Source organism: Moschus berezovskii, chromosome 24, assembly GCF_049115385.1.
Source record: "Moschus berezovskii isolate FMDL1 chromosome 24, NW_MosBer_1.0, whole genome shotgun sequence".
Lineage (NCBI taxonomy): Eukaryota > Metazoa > Chordata > Mammalia > Artiodactyla > Moschidae > Moschus > Moschus berezovskii.
This window is the reverse complement of record NC_142483.1, coordinates 9,809,200-9,822,475: the sequence shown is the minus strand read 5'-3', so window position 1 is coordinate 9,822,475 and position 13,276 is coordinate 9,809,200. Positions and strand designations below refer to the sequence as shown.

At 45.6% G+C, this 13,276-nt stretch overlaps 1 protein-coding gene across 2 annotated transcripts in view; it reads left to right on the top strand.

Annotated features, from left to right (window-relative positions):
* The window catches only part of USP4 (ubiquitin specific peptidase 4), a 40,597-nt gene that overhangs the window by 9,479 nt on the left and 17,842 nt on the right, over positions 1 to 13,276 (top strand). The window contains exons 7-9 of one of the 2 annotated variants that reach the window (XM_055413819.2): positions 9,328 to 9,468; positions 10,374 to 10,491; positions 12,107 to 12,280. In XM_055413819.2, coding sequence (XP_055269794.2) covers positions 9,328 to 9,468; positions 10,374 to 10,491; positions 12,107 to 12,280 — 433 coding nt within the window. The remainder of the gene's footprint in view (positions 1 to 9,327; positions 9,469 to 10,373; positions 10,492 to 12,106; positions 12,281 to 13,276) is intronic. The other variant, XM_055413820.2, reaches the window with a different exon arrangement.

Below are 13,276 nucleotides of genomic sequence, written 5' to 3'. Positions count from 1 at the left end.
TGAAAAGACGACAGAATAGCTGTGTTATGCAGAATAATGATTGTGTTCCCGCCCCCTGACAAAGTCCATGTCCTAATCCTCGGAACCTGTGAATGTGTTAGGTTCCTGGCGGGAGGGACTTTGCAGATGTGATTAAGGATCTTGAGATGGGAGATAATCCTGGATTATCTGGGTAGGCCCAGCATAATCACAAGGTCCTTATAAACAACAGAGGGAGATAGAAGAGTCAGATGTGAAGGTGGAAGCAGACTCAGAGCAATGAAACTTCAGACAGAGTCGACTGGCCGAGAGCCAGGGAAGCTGGTATGCCTCTGGAAGTCCCTGGAGCCTTCACCAGGGAACATAGCTCTGCCCGCACCTTGAGTTAGCTCGGTGACAGTCATTTTGACCTTCGGACCTCCAAAACCATAAGATAATAAACTTGTGTTGTTTAAGCTACTAAGTTTGTGGTGATTTGTGACAGCAGCCTAAAAAACAGATAACAGTAGCCTGGCAGCCTTCTCACTCCCTTCTTGGAACTGGAAATGCCACAGAACTAAGAGAAAATAACATAAAAACTGAGACAACTTCCTTAGGAGACAGAGGGTGCTTGGATTCTGATCTCTGAGGTAGGGCTGACAGCTTGGAGTGAAAGAGCCCAGGTGTACAGGCCAAGGCAGACTGTTGGCAGTTGTGCCTTTTTCTCTTCCTCCTGTTGCTTCTCCCTACTCCTTCCAGAGCCTCAGACCTAAGAGATTCCAGTGAAGGGAAACCACTTTTGGAAAAGAGCACTGCCTCAGTGAGACACCCCAAACGTTAGAGTCTCCTGGTAGAGGGTGTCCAGTGCTGAATGAGCTCAGAGCAGAATTCCTAAGGCACAGCTCACCTTACTGCTCCCCCAGTAGTGCCAGACACTGTTCTAGGTGCCGTTCTTGCAGCAATAAACAGAACAAAATTTCCGTCCTCAAGGAGCAGAAAATAAGTTTAAGAAAGACACATGTCTGTAGAATTACAAGTACTCTAGGAAAAAATCAAGGAAGAAAACTCAGCAAGTGCTAAGGCTTTGGGCATAAATGGGATGATAGGGAGGCCCCGCTGAGGTGCCGTTTGAACAAGGTCATGAAGGAGGCAAGGGAATCAGCTGGGAGTGGGGTGCTTCGTGAGCAGGACAGTTTTGTGAGGTGGAGATGACAGCAGTTGCAGAAGAGCTGGGGCCGAGCAGGCCTGGTTGAAGAGCGGCCGGAGTTAGTTGTGGCTGGACTCAGAGGAGTGACAGGAGGACTGAGGTGAGCCATGTGGGACTCTGGATTCCATCTCTGCCTCTGGGAGCTCCTTGGAGGGGTGTGGTGAGTGAGAATGGGTGTGATCTCACCTGGCGAAAGGCTCACAGGGAACCACAGTGAGAAACTGACAGAGTCAGAGTAGAAGGAAAGTGATAGATTGACAGGCAGTGCTAGTTGGAGCAGAATTCATATCCCCAGCTGCTTAGGAGGACGCAGTCAACACTGAAAATCCTACGAAAAAGAGGAAATGGGTATATGAAACAGAAACAAGAAGAGAAATAACATGGGAACAAAGAATTCAGGGCGGGGTTGAGTTACAGAAGTTACTGAAGACTGAAGGTAGAAGTTGAAAGCTCAGGTTGAAGAATTCTAGGGGATAAGGAGGCAGAAGATAATAGAAAAGTGCTAGCACTACATTGTAAATCAATTAAACGTAAATTTAAAAAAAAAGCATACTATGGAGGCAGGGAGTAGAAATGCCCATGTCCAGATAATAGGAATTTCAGGAGCAGAGAGGAAATGATGGGCAAGGGAAAGAAAATGCTGGAAGGAGTGACCGTGAGTTTTTCAGTAATCACGGAAGAGGAAACATCTTCAATGTAAAGAGTGCTAAACACGACAGATAAAAGAAAGCCCACACCAAGACAGGTTTGATTGAAATTTAACAACAGAGATGTAGCAAAAATGTCATATCTGTTTGAAAGGGAAAGTCATGAGTGAGAAGCAGATTAATATAAAATTTCCCAGTGGTATCTGTGGACCTAAGGCATACTTTTTCAGATCAAAGTTGTTGTGGTTCAGACGCTCAGTCATGTCCGAATCTGTGACCCCATGGACTGCAGCACGCTAGCTTCCCTGTCCTTCACCATCTCCTGGAGCTTGCTCAAACTCATGTTTAAGTAGGATAACTTTAAAACTAGAATTTATAAGCTACTACAGTGTTATCTAAATGTGAGGATAAAGTAAATTTTTTCTCCGTCTTAAGATGATCTTAGAAGGTTTTCTACACAGAGGTCCTCTTGAAAACCTCTTGGGAGAAGTGGTATTAGGGAGCATGCAGTAAAATCCAGCATATAGCTCTACTAGCATACAGGTAGTAAAGTGTTCTCTGGCAAAGCAAGGACTTTGGGAGAAACAAAGATTTCTTAAACAGGACACAGCACCACAAACTGTAGAGGAGGAAATAAGAGTTGGAAGACTTTTAAGTTAAGAACTGTTCATCGTGGAGTAAAAAGGCAAGCCGCAGAGTGAGACAGGTATTTGCAGTATGTCTGACAGATTGTTTATACCTAGAATTTCAGAGAAACCCCTTTAGGTCAGTAAGAAAAAGTCAGACACCCCTTTTAGAAAAAGGGACAAGAAAACCTGTAACAGTGACTTGAGGAAAGAAGTTACCCCTGTGGCTAATGAGCATACGGAGCGATGTTCAGCCTCGGCAAGCATCCAGAAATGGTGAATTCAAGCCATAATGCAGTGCGTCTGCACATCCCCAGCACGGTTAAATGAAAAGTGGTAGCAAGTGTGGTTGAGGTGTTGGACCCTGCTGATGGGGCGTATAAAGAGGTATAGCGAGTTTAGAAGATGGAGCCACAAGCACTAAATAAAGAATTGTGTGCCTCTTCTACAGCCCCGCGAGCCTCTTCTAGGCTTGCAGCCAACAGAAATGCATCTCACATTCACTTAAAGATACATTCAAAGATGTTCATGACAGCACAGCTTGTCATAGTCACAAACTGGAGCTAACCCACATGGCCACCCAAAATAGAATGAATTCTGGTGTGTGCATACGATAGAATTCTCTCCAGCCATGACAGCCTTGAGGCTTATCGGCGATGTTGAGTGAGAGAGGCCAGACCCAAAACATGGCCTACTGTATGAGTCCCTGATACAAAGCTTAAGAACAGGCAAAACTGATCTGTGCGTCTCAAGGTCACCGTGGAGATTAGCTTTGGAAAGAACTGTGACTGCGGGAAGCATGAGGAGGACGCGTGGGAGGTAGTGCTGTCCTGCTTCTTGGTCTGGGGGACAGTGCGGTAGTGATTATGTAGGTGCAGGGCTTCCCTGGCGCCTCAGACAGTAAAGAATCTGCCTGCAGTGCAGGAGACCTGGCTTCAATCCCTGCGTCAGGAAGATCCCCTGGAAGAGGGCATGGCCACCCACTCCACTACGCTTGCCTGGAAAATTCCATGGACAGAGGAGCCTGGCAGGCTGTACAGTCCATGGGGCTGCGAAGAGTTGGACATGACTGAGTAATTAACATTTTCACCATCACTTGATAAGAATGTCTTTTGAATTTTTTTTTTTGCCATACTGCATGGCTTGTGAGATTTTCATTCCCCAGTCAGGGATCAGACTGGGCCTTGGCAGTGAAAGCACTAAGTCCTCACCACTGGACCACCAGGGAATTCCCAAGAAAGTCTTCACTTTTGTACTCTCATGATTTATATATTTCTGTATGTAATACTTCAATAAAAAGTTTAGTAATAGTTAAGACTACAGGTTTAAGAAAGCAGCCTGCATCAGTAACAGTCCAGAGGTAAATACCGAGTAATCCTGAGATGGAAGACAGGTGAGGAGAGGAGGCAGTAAAGAGATGAAAATGTCCTCAACTACTTCTCTCGCTGGGATATGTAGTCAGTAAGTTGGAGTAATTGATGGGGAAAGAGAAAAATAGTTAACAGATCCTAATAAGTTAATGGAATAACTATCAGAAGTCTTTTATTTAACATGTTGTATTGATTAGGAAAGGTTTGCTAGCAGTGAAGAAAGACCTGAAAATCAGTCTGTTAAGTAGGGCGTCTTTCCAGAAAGAATTTCGAAGAAGGACTGCTGCTGTTAGAAACCTGGCTGCTCTGTCCCGTGACTGCTTTGTGTGGGTTCAGCTTCCAAGGTGGTCACCTCAGTGTCCAGGGTGACTGCTTTAGTTGAACCGATCATATGTGTTTTCAGGTAGCTGAGGAGCAATCAGGAGAAAGGGCATGCCCCTTCCTTGTAAGGAAATTTCCCAGAAATCATATAAAAGATGGCCCTTTATATCTCTCTGGCCAATTCTGTGACCACACCTGGCTTCCAAGGAGGCTGGGAAATGCCTTTCAGCAGTTGCAAGGGGTCTAGCTAAAACTCGGGATTTGGAAACTAAAGAAGAATGGAAGAATAGCTATTGGGAGGTGAAAAAAAACCAACTTTAATCTGCTAGTACTTGTAACCACCCAATATGTGAGGGTTTTCCCTCATGCTAATCAATTCTCTGAAACCAGCTGGGTGTCCTGCAATTTAACTCAGTTCTGCCACTGTTCATCGGAGATAGCATCAAACCCCACAGGTTCAGGGCTCAGTCCCACAAGGTTGCCCCCCCTACAGATGCCACTCCCAAAGCCAGGGTGTTAACCTGTGCTTCTGATGGCCCACTGCTGCTGCTGCTGCTGCTGCTGCTAAGTCACTTCAGTCGTGTCCGACTCTGTGTGACCCCATAGACGGCAGCCCACCAGGCTCCCCCGTCCCTGGGATTCTCCAGGCAAGAACACTGGAGTGGGTTGCCATTTCCTTCACTGGCTGTATGTAAATCCGAAGTTCCCACAACCCTCTTCTTGGGCTTGATACTTTGCTATAACAGTTTATAGAACTCAGTTCGCTTGCTATTTGACCACTTTATTATGGAAGGGTATAACTCTGGAACAGTGAAAGGGTAGAGATGGATAGCCAAGGTATAGGAGAAAAGTGAGGTGCTTCTGTGCCTTCTCCAGGCAGTCACCCTTTTAGCTCCTCCATGTGTTCTCCAACCTGGAAGCTCAGCAAAACCCATACTTCAGGGGTTTTTGTGGACGCTTCAGTAAGCAGGCAGAATTGATAATCCACTTGGCCATTGGTGACAGAACTCAATCTCCAGCCCCTCTCCCCTCTCCAGAGGCGTGTGTGTGGGGGTAAGGGCAAAAGATCCAACCTTCTCATCACAAGGTTGATTCCCCTGGCCAGCAGCATGCCACCCCCAACCCCCACCAATCCTTTGGAACTTTCCAAAAGTCTCATACATAAATTGAGATGTGGTTGAAAGATCTGTGTTGGGAGGAACAACAGACACTTTTCACTTATCACTTTGAAGCTATTTCAGGAACCAAAGATAGAAGACCAAAATATAACCAAAGATGTTTCCATTACTCTCACCACTTTAAGACATTGTAACAGTTTTAGAAGCTGTGTACCAAGAACCTTGCACCAAACCAAAGCATGTATTCCCTGTTATAAATCACAGTGCTGTAGGATGCAGCTAGGAAACTGTCATACCTAAAAGGCAAATTGAGATGGAAGGCAAGAATGAGGGGAAAAAACAACTGAAAAGTATGGTAATTAAAAAACACAGGAGGCTGAATTAAGTCCAGCTATAACAGTAATTAGAATAACTAGAGTCGGACACGACTGAGTGACTTCACTTTCACTTTTCACTTTCATGCTTTGGAGAAGGAAATGGCAACCCACTCCAGTGTTCTTGCCTGGAGAATCTCAGGGACGGGGAGCCTGGTGGGCTTCCATCTATGGGGTCGCACAGAGTCGGACGTGACTGAAGCGACTTAGCAGCAGCAGCAGCAGAGATGCGTTCAACTTATTCAAAAGACAAACTCAAATCGGATTTTTTTTGAACCAGCCATGTTCAGTCACATGTTGTCTGTCAAAGAAGATGCAGGATGAAGTTGAGGGAATGTAAACAGTATGTTCAGCGAATATGTCATCCAGGGGAAGCCAGTGATTGGCTTAAGCCTTTTGTTAAAAAGAACCCACTCATAAAATCAATTTTCCATGTATCCTGGCAAGAGGAAAGCATAATGAAATTGTTTCCATTCAGACTTTTTTTCACCAGTGAGAGCCACCTGGTTAATTGTGAGCATCTGCAATGATTTTTTTTTTCCCTTTTCTGTGGATTACTCCAACCTCTGTTAGTTCTGCCAAGGTTTTCGGTAGATCTGGTCTCAATTTTTTTGTCTCTCTCTTAATTCTAATTTTACTTGCCTGATATCTGTAAGGCCTGGCTAGCTCTGTATTGGAGAAGGCAATGGCACCCTACTCCAGTACTCTTGCTTGGAAAATCCCATGGATGGAGGAGCCTGGTAGGCTGCAGTCCATAGGGACACAAAGAGTTGGACATGACTGAGTGACTTCACTTTCACTTTTCACTTTCATGCATTGGAGAAGGAAATGGCAACCCACTCGAGTGTTCTTGCCTGGAGAATCCCAGGGACAGAGGAGCCTGGTGGGCTGCCGTCTACGGGGTCGCACAGAGTCGGACATGGCTAAAGCGACTTAACAGCAGCAGCTCTGTACCACCATCACCTTTATTTATTTATTTTCCATCATCTTTATTTTTTTAAAATATTTTATTTATTGGAGGCTAATTACAATATTATATTGGTTGGTTTTGCCATACATTGACATGAATCTGCGCCATGTGTACATGTGTTTCTCTTCTTGAACCCCCCTCCCACCTCCCCTTATCCTCCCTCTGGGTCATCCCTGTGCACCAGCCCCGAGCATCCTGTATCATGCGTCAAACCTGGACTGGTGATTCATTTGATAATATACATGTTTCAATGCCATTCTCCCAAATCATCCCACCTTCACCCATCATCTCCTTTAAAGGCTGCTTGTCCAGAGCTGGAAGAGGCCAGTGTTCCTAAAATGGAGATTTGAGTTGCACTCAGATGAGGGTTAACAGTGTTGGTGTGTGTGGGGAAGATCACAGGCTAGCATGTTGTGAAGGCAGTGAGGGTTGTGGCTACTAGTTGATTGTTGTCTTAAGGATAATGCCAGATGCTGGGTTCTGATGTCAGAGGGTGGACTTAAAGAGTAGACTCCTCCTCAGCATAGCATTCAGCCTGGAGAACGCCTGAGAGGCAGACAGAGAGCAACGGAGCAAGGAGGGCAGGCGTGAGTATGTTACAGAACCGTTGGTCAGTGCTTGTTTTTGTTGTGGTGGTAACGACCTGGCATGCCTGGGATCAAGAGATACCTTAGGAGAAAGGTACCAGAAGACCAGAGGCTTGACCAGAGTATGTTTTGGGAGCAGAGGGACCATTATTTGGAGATGTAGCCTCTGTTTTCAGAATGTTTGTGGCATGAGACTTGGTCACAGTTGATAGTGAGGTCTTACCCCACGTCAGTTCCTTCGTACTGTTGCCTACTTCCCAGCTCGCAGTGCCCTTGGGTTGCCTGACAAGTGACAAATGCCCAAGCGTTTCCCAGGTACAGGTCAAGTCATTCTATACAGAGGTCTTACTTTTTGATTTGTCTGTCAAAGGTAGAGTTTAAAAAACAACAAAATGCACTTTGTATTATGTAAGTTTTCAAGCATATAAAATATGTCCTTAGATAGTCATCATTAGGTTTCTTTTTTTTTTTTTTAGTTTATTTACCTGTGGCTGTGTTGGATCTCAGCTGGGTCATTGTTCATTGCAGCGTGTGACCGCAAGGCGTATGAGATTTTAGTTCCCTGATCAGGGATTGAACCCGCATCCCCTGAATTGGAAGGCAGATTCTTAACCACCAGACCACCAGGGAAGTCCCTGGATTTCTTTTTGACTGAGTTTACTCTGAAAACTCCTGGCACTATTTTCTGAAACATTGTATATGAATATCAAATAAAATTTTTCTCATTTTATTTCAACCAGAAGGGTTGTCTGTGTAAGAAGTTGACAGATCTTGGATACTTGTAACAGTCTTATATGGACTTTTGCCCTTTTAAGTTCAGAGAATAAAAAATAAGTTACCAGTGAATGATGACTAAAAAAGGGAGTGTTAAGCCATGTGCCTTGAGGTTTGTATGTCAGAAATCGAATTTCAGTGTCTTGTAGTATCTGCAGACCTGAGGTAACAGTCTGCTGTATCAGCCCAGCCTTGGGTAGCGACTTGTCTGCATAGGAGGCTGGACATTCTGGCAGCACCCAGGACAGGCCTTAGATGTTTGTTGAAGTCCCCTGTGTGCCATTAGAGTGTGTCCCTTGGCTCTGCCAAGCCTCACTTAAGGAGTTGCCGTAGTTCTTGGACTTCTCTGCAGCATGATGAGGCTCAGTGAATCAAATGCTCTTCAGGATTAGAGAAGATGCATTTCTGTGGGTGGTTGAGAGCCTGGGGAGCCCTCTTTTCCTTTCCCTTGCTGTGACTTCAGAGTGTGAGGCAGAACTCAGTTCCTGACACCCATTGAGGCCCCTGAATAGTCCCTGACATCTGCCTACGGTGTGGGTACAGGGTCGCTCATCTTTATTGCCACACCTCGCTTTCTTCTCACAGGGAGCCCTGGTTGACATCAGATCCCAGGAGGCTGGGCACTCTGCAGGGACACCACAGCTTAATTATTTTCTCTATTTTAAAAATAACTCCCAATCTGGAAGGAAAATCATCATTGTACGTATTTGAAACATTGCAGACAACTCATTTCCTTCTACTTGTCTTATGTGGATTTTGGTAGAAAACTTGATAAAATTGTCAATTTAAGATTTGGGGCAATTAGCCCTTGAGTTAATTAGTCCAAAATTAGGAATAAATCTAAAATAAGACTGTGAAAAATACTGAAACAAAAGTTTGAAACAGATTCACTTTGGTAAATTTCAGGAAACAAAAGCAGTTGCCTGGAATAGCACAGTGACACTGAATTGCCATTTTCGTGTTCTGGTGTACTTACAGCCATCTGTTTAATTTGGGTCTAGTGTTTTGAGATAATTCATCTCTTATCACCATTTTTCTTTGTCTTTCACTGGTAACTCTTAAAATTCAGGGAAGCTGATGATTTATCAATCAAACCAGGATGCCCTGAAGGTCAGCCTTATGGTTTATCTCACTGAAAGATTCAGTGTATGACCATGTGCATGAATGAGACAGGAAGACCAGTTAATTTCTTCACTCTCACGTCAGTAAAAATTTACGTTGAAGTAGTGTGAAAACGGGCTATTTGCAATTAATTTTACATAACTGAATGTGGAGAACATGTGTTTCTTGAGAAGACACCTTCTCAAGCAAGTCTTAAGGAAGGCTTGCTTCTGTGCACAGAGTCAGTAGCATTGTTTCTGCTTCTCTCTCCCAGATCAACCACTGCGCCTAGCAGAAATTTTACTACCTCTCCAAAATCATCAACAAGTCCCTATTCCTCAGTGTCTGCCTCTCCCATTGCAAATGGTGATGGCACTAACACCTCGGGGATGCACGGCTCCGGTGTCAGCAGGGGGTAAGAGCAGGTCCTTTACTTTCCTTCCTTTCCCGCCGAGTCCTTTCCTGGGCCCTCCCTGACAGCTCCTCTGCTGCTGCCCTGAGCACATGCAGGACTCGGATTCCCCATGAGAACCTGCTGCACGTGGCTTCTTGTTCCATTTCCTCCCCCCAGTAAAGAGTGCTTCCTAGTTCTGGTGTATGTTGCTTGTCTTCCTACCAGCTGGTGTTTTCGCATCACTGCATTTGTCTGTGAAGGGATGGGCTGGCCGCCTGGCAGAATGGCTATCAGGGTGACTCTCAGCTGCAAGGGGGTTGGGCATGGACTGCCTGCTTCTCTGTGTGGCTATGATCCTTTCTGCCAGGTGTGCCAGAGCACCTGCCATAGAGCGCAGATAGAGTGCTAGAGGAAGGTGAGGCGAGAGAGAGCGTGCACGCACACTCAGGCACAGCCAAGGCCAGGTGTGGCTGGGTGGGTGGTGGCAGGTGCAGGCTTCCATCTTGGTAACCACAGTGCTCTTCCCCGAAGTCACCTGGCAATTAGCCCTCTGGAGGGATATAGAGGTAGCATTTGCCGAAGCCTTTGTGACCCCATGGACTGTAGCCCACTGGGCTCCTCTGTCCATGGGATTTTCAAAGCAAGAATACTGGAGTGGGTTGGCATTTTTTTATCCATAATAAAGCTAGAGAGCAGAGGATTCAAACAGTATCTCTTCCCCTTAAGGATGTGCTTACCACCTATTATCATGTCAAGTCAAGGCGGGGGTTGGGAGAGCTGGAGGGCTTGGGAGGGGAGTAAAGAGAACTTATATCATGGGGTCATTATCAAGTGAGAATTCTAGAGGCTGAGGTGAAGCCCAAGATGCATCCTGAGGGCATGTGAGCAGCACCCACTTGATTGCTGGTATGGGTTGTGTTTTCCAGTGGATCTGGCTTCTCTGCTTCGTATAATTGTCAGGAGTCCCCATTGACTCATGTCCAACCTGGGCTCTGTGGACTCGGAAACCTGGGGAACACCTGCTTCATGAACTCCGCTTTGCAGGTAGGCGGGGAGAGCTGCCATCTCAGTTAACACCGTGTCTCCACAGTACTTGAGGCTGGAGTGGGAATGGCCTCTGCGGTGTCGGGAGGATCCTCTCCAGGGTCCCTAATCACCCATAGTTAGTACTTCAGGAATCTCTGCCAGTGCATAGCCACTGGGTAGTACAGAACGGCCTCATCAGTGTTCCTGGCTTCAAGATGTCTTCTCAGTTTGATTTGGTTTTATAGTGAAAATACTTTGAGTTTTGTTGACCCTTAGAGAATGATCTCAAAAGGTACTGGAATACATGCCTGGTTGGTCTCTAATGGGATGAGATCTCAGAGCAGCTGGTACCATGCCACCGTATTCTTGCCTGAGGCTGATCATCTTCACCAATGAGCTGTCTCAGGTCATGCCCACTGAAACCTCATTTATTCATCCACCAGTGTCAGACTTTATTTTGGGGGGCTCCAAAATCACTGTGGATGCTGATTGCAGCCACGAAATTAAAAGACGCTTACTCCTTGGAAGGAAAGTTACGACCAACCTAGATAGCATATTAAAAAGCAGAGAAATTACTTTGCAAACCAAGGTCCGTCTAGTCAAGGCTACGGTTTTTCCAGTGGGCATGTATGGATGTGAGAGTTGGGACTGTGAAGAAAGCTGATCGCCGAAGAATTGATGCTTTTGAACTGTGGCGCTGGAGAAGACTCTTGAGAGTCCCTTGGACTGCAAGGAGATCCAGCCAGTCCATTTTAAAGGAGATCAGTCCTGGGTGTTCATTGAAAGGACTGATGCTAAAGCTGAAACTCCAATACTTTGGCCACCTCACGCGAAGAGTTGACTCACTGGAAAAGACTCTGATGCTGGAAGGGATTGGGGGCAGGAGGAGAAGGGGATTTCAGAGAATGAGATGGCTGGATGGCATCACAGACTTGATGGACATGAGTTTGAGTGAACTCCGGGAGTTGGTGATGGACAGGGAGGCCTGGTGTGCAAACAGTCGTGGGGTCGCAAAGAGTCGGACACGACTGAGTGACTGAACTGAACTGAAAGACAACCCTCAGTTTGTTAATTTGCTCAAACTCAGAGACTTCACTTGAAAGTAATTCTTCTAGTATATCATAGCGAAAGGATACAGATTACTGTATCTCACAACTATAGATGCAAGTAATGTAGATAAAATTTTGGCAGATCAAAATCAATGAGGTCTAAGTAAAAGTAACACATAACAAGCGGGTGGCGTTTGTGCTGGGGAAACCAGACAGGTTTAAACACCTGAAGAATTAAGCAGTGTCTTTAAATATAGTGACAGAATGAAGGAGTAAGCTGTGTGATCAGGCACTTGGGATCAATGGCCTCTGCCCTTAGCTTGTCTCAGAGATGGTTCTTAGGCTGTGAACTTGTGTCAAGACAGTGTTCCTGGAAGGTTCATCACTATGTGGCCACCAGCCTTGGCCTTTGAGAGATCATATATTTTAAAATTGTGCCTTCCTGTTGCGAGCCCTCCAGAGAATCTGAAGGGAGTGACCTTCATTTTGTTGGAGTGGCCTTCACTGTTGTTTAGAACCGAGTTTTTCCTGTGTGTCTGCGTGCTTTCCAGAAGGTGTGTGAGCTGTAATCATTTCTCTTGCAGTGCTTAAGCAACACGGCACCGTTGACTGACTACTTTCTCAAAGATGAATACGAAGCCGAAATCAACAGGGACAACCCCCTGGGAATGAAAGGGGAAATTGCAGAGGCCTACGCAGAGCTCATTAAGCAGATGTGGTCCGGCAGGGATGCTCATGTGGCACCTCGTATGTTCAAAGTAGGTTGATATATATCTTTCCTTTTTCCTATTTTTGGGAGAGTGGTTTAATGTTGTAATAGTTCCTTACTTGCACTTTGGCGTTAAGATGGGCTCTGAGATTGCATGGTCAGATCCTTTTCTGTTCGGTCGTTTAGCACATACTTATCTTAAGTGATTTAACCCTCACCTCTGGGATGCGGGTTCTTCAGATATCATTTGTATCGTAAGCTGCTTGCTCAGAATGCCATATTCTACAGTGAAAAAAACGAAAGTGAAAGTCGCTTAGTAGTGTCCAACTCTTTGGGGCCCCATGGTCTGTACAGTCCATGGAATTCTCCAGGCCAGAATACTGGAGTGGGTAACTGTTCGCTTCTCCAGGGGATCTTCCCAACCCAGGGACTGAACCCAGGTCTCCCACATTGCAGACAGTCTCTTTACTAGCTGAGCCACTTTAAATGGCTGGTACCCTAAGCCAGACCATTAAAATTCAACCTAATATCCAGTATTATCTGAGAGGTTCTTCCAGGTTCTCTGAGACTGGAACTTACGCCAACTGTGGTTTCAGTTGAGCCCCTTAAGTCATAAATGGGGTTGACTGTCTTGGAAGGTGGTGTGAGGGGCAGTTCTCACTTGGATCCGTCAGTTAGGAAGATGGGGAGGTGGGTGAACTGCAGTGGGCACTTGAAACAGTTCTTCCTTCCTTTGCTCTGAGTGTTTGTTCCTGCCGAGGGAAAAGTGGCTTGCCTCCATGTGGTGAAATCTGGGAATCCTATTTGGTTCAAGGAGACTTAATGAAGCATATCATTCACAGAGGGAAAAAAATAGTACCTAAGCTCAAGGAGAAAATTAAAACCTTACATTGTTTATTAAAATTGAAAACAAATTCTTTCCATCCTCTTGGTCACATTATTTCCTGGGCAATACATGTAAATGACTATTCCCAGAGTTTCTGTTTGCATAGGGCTGGGCTGGGGCCTGAGAACGTGCATTTCTGTCAAGTGCTCAGGTGTTGCT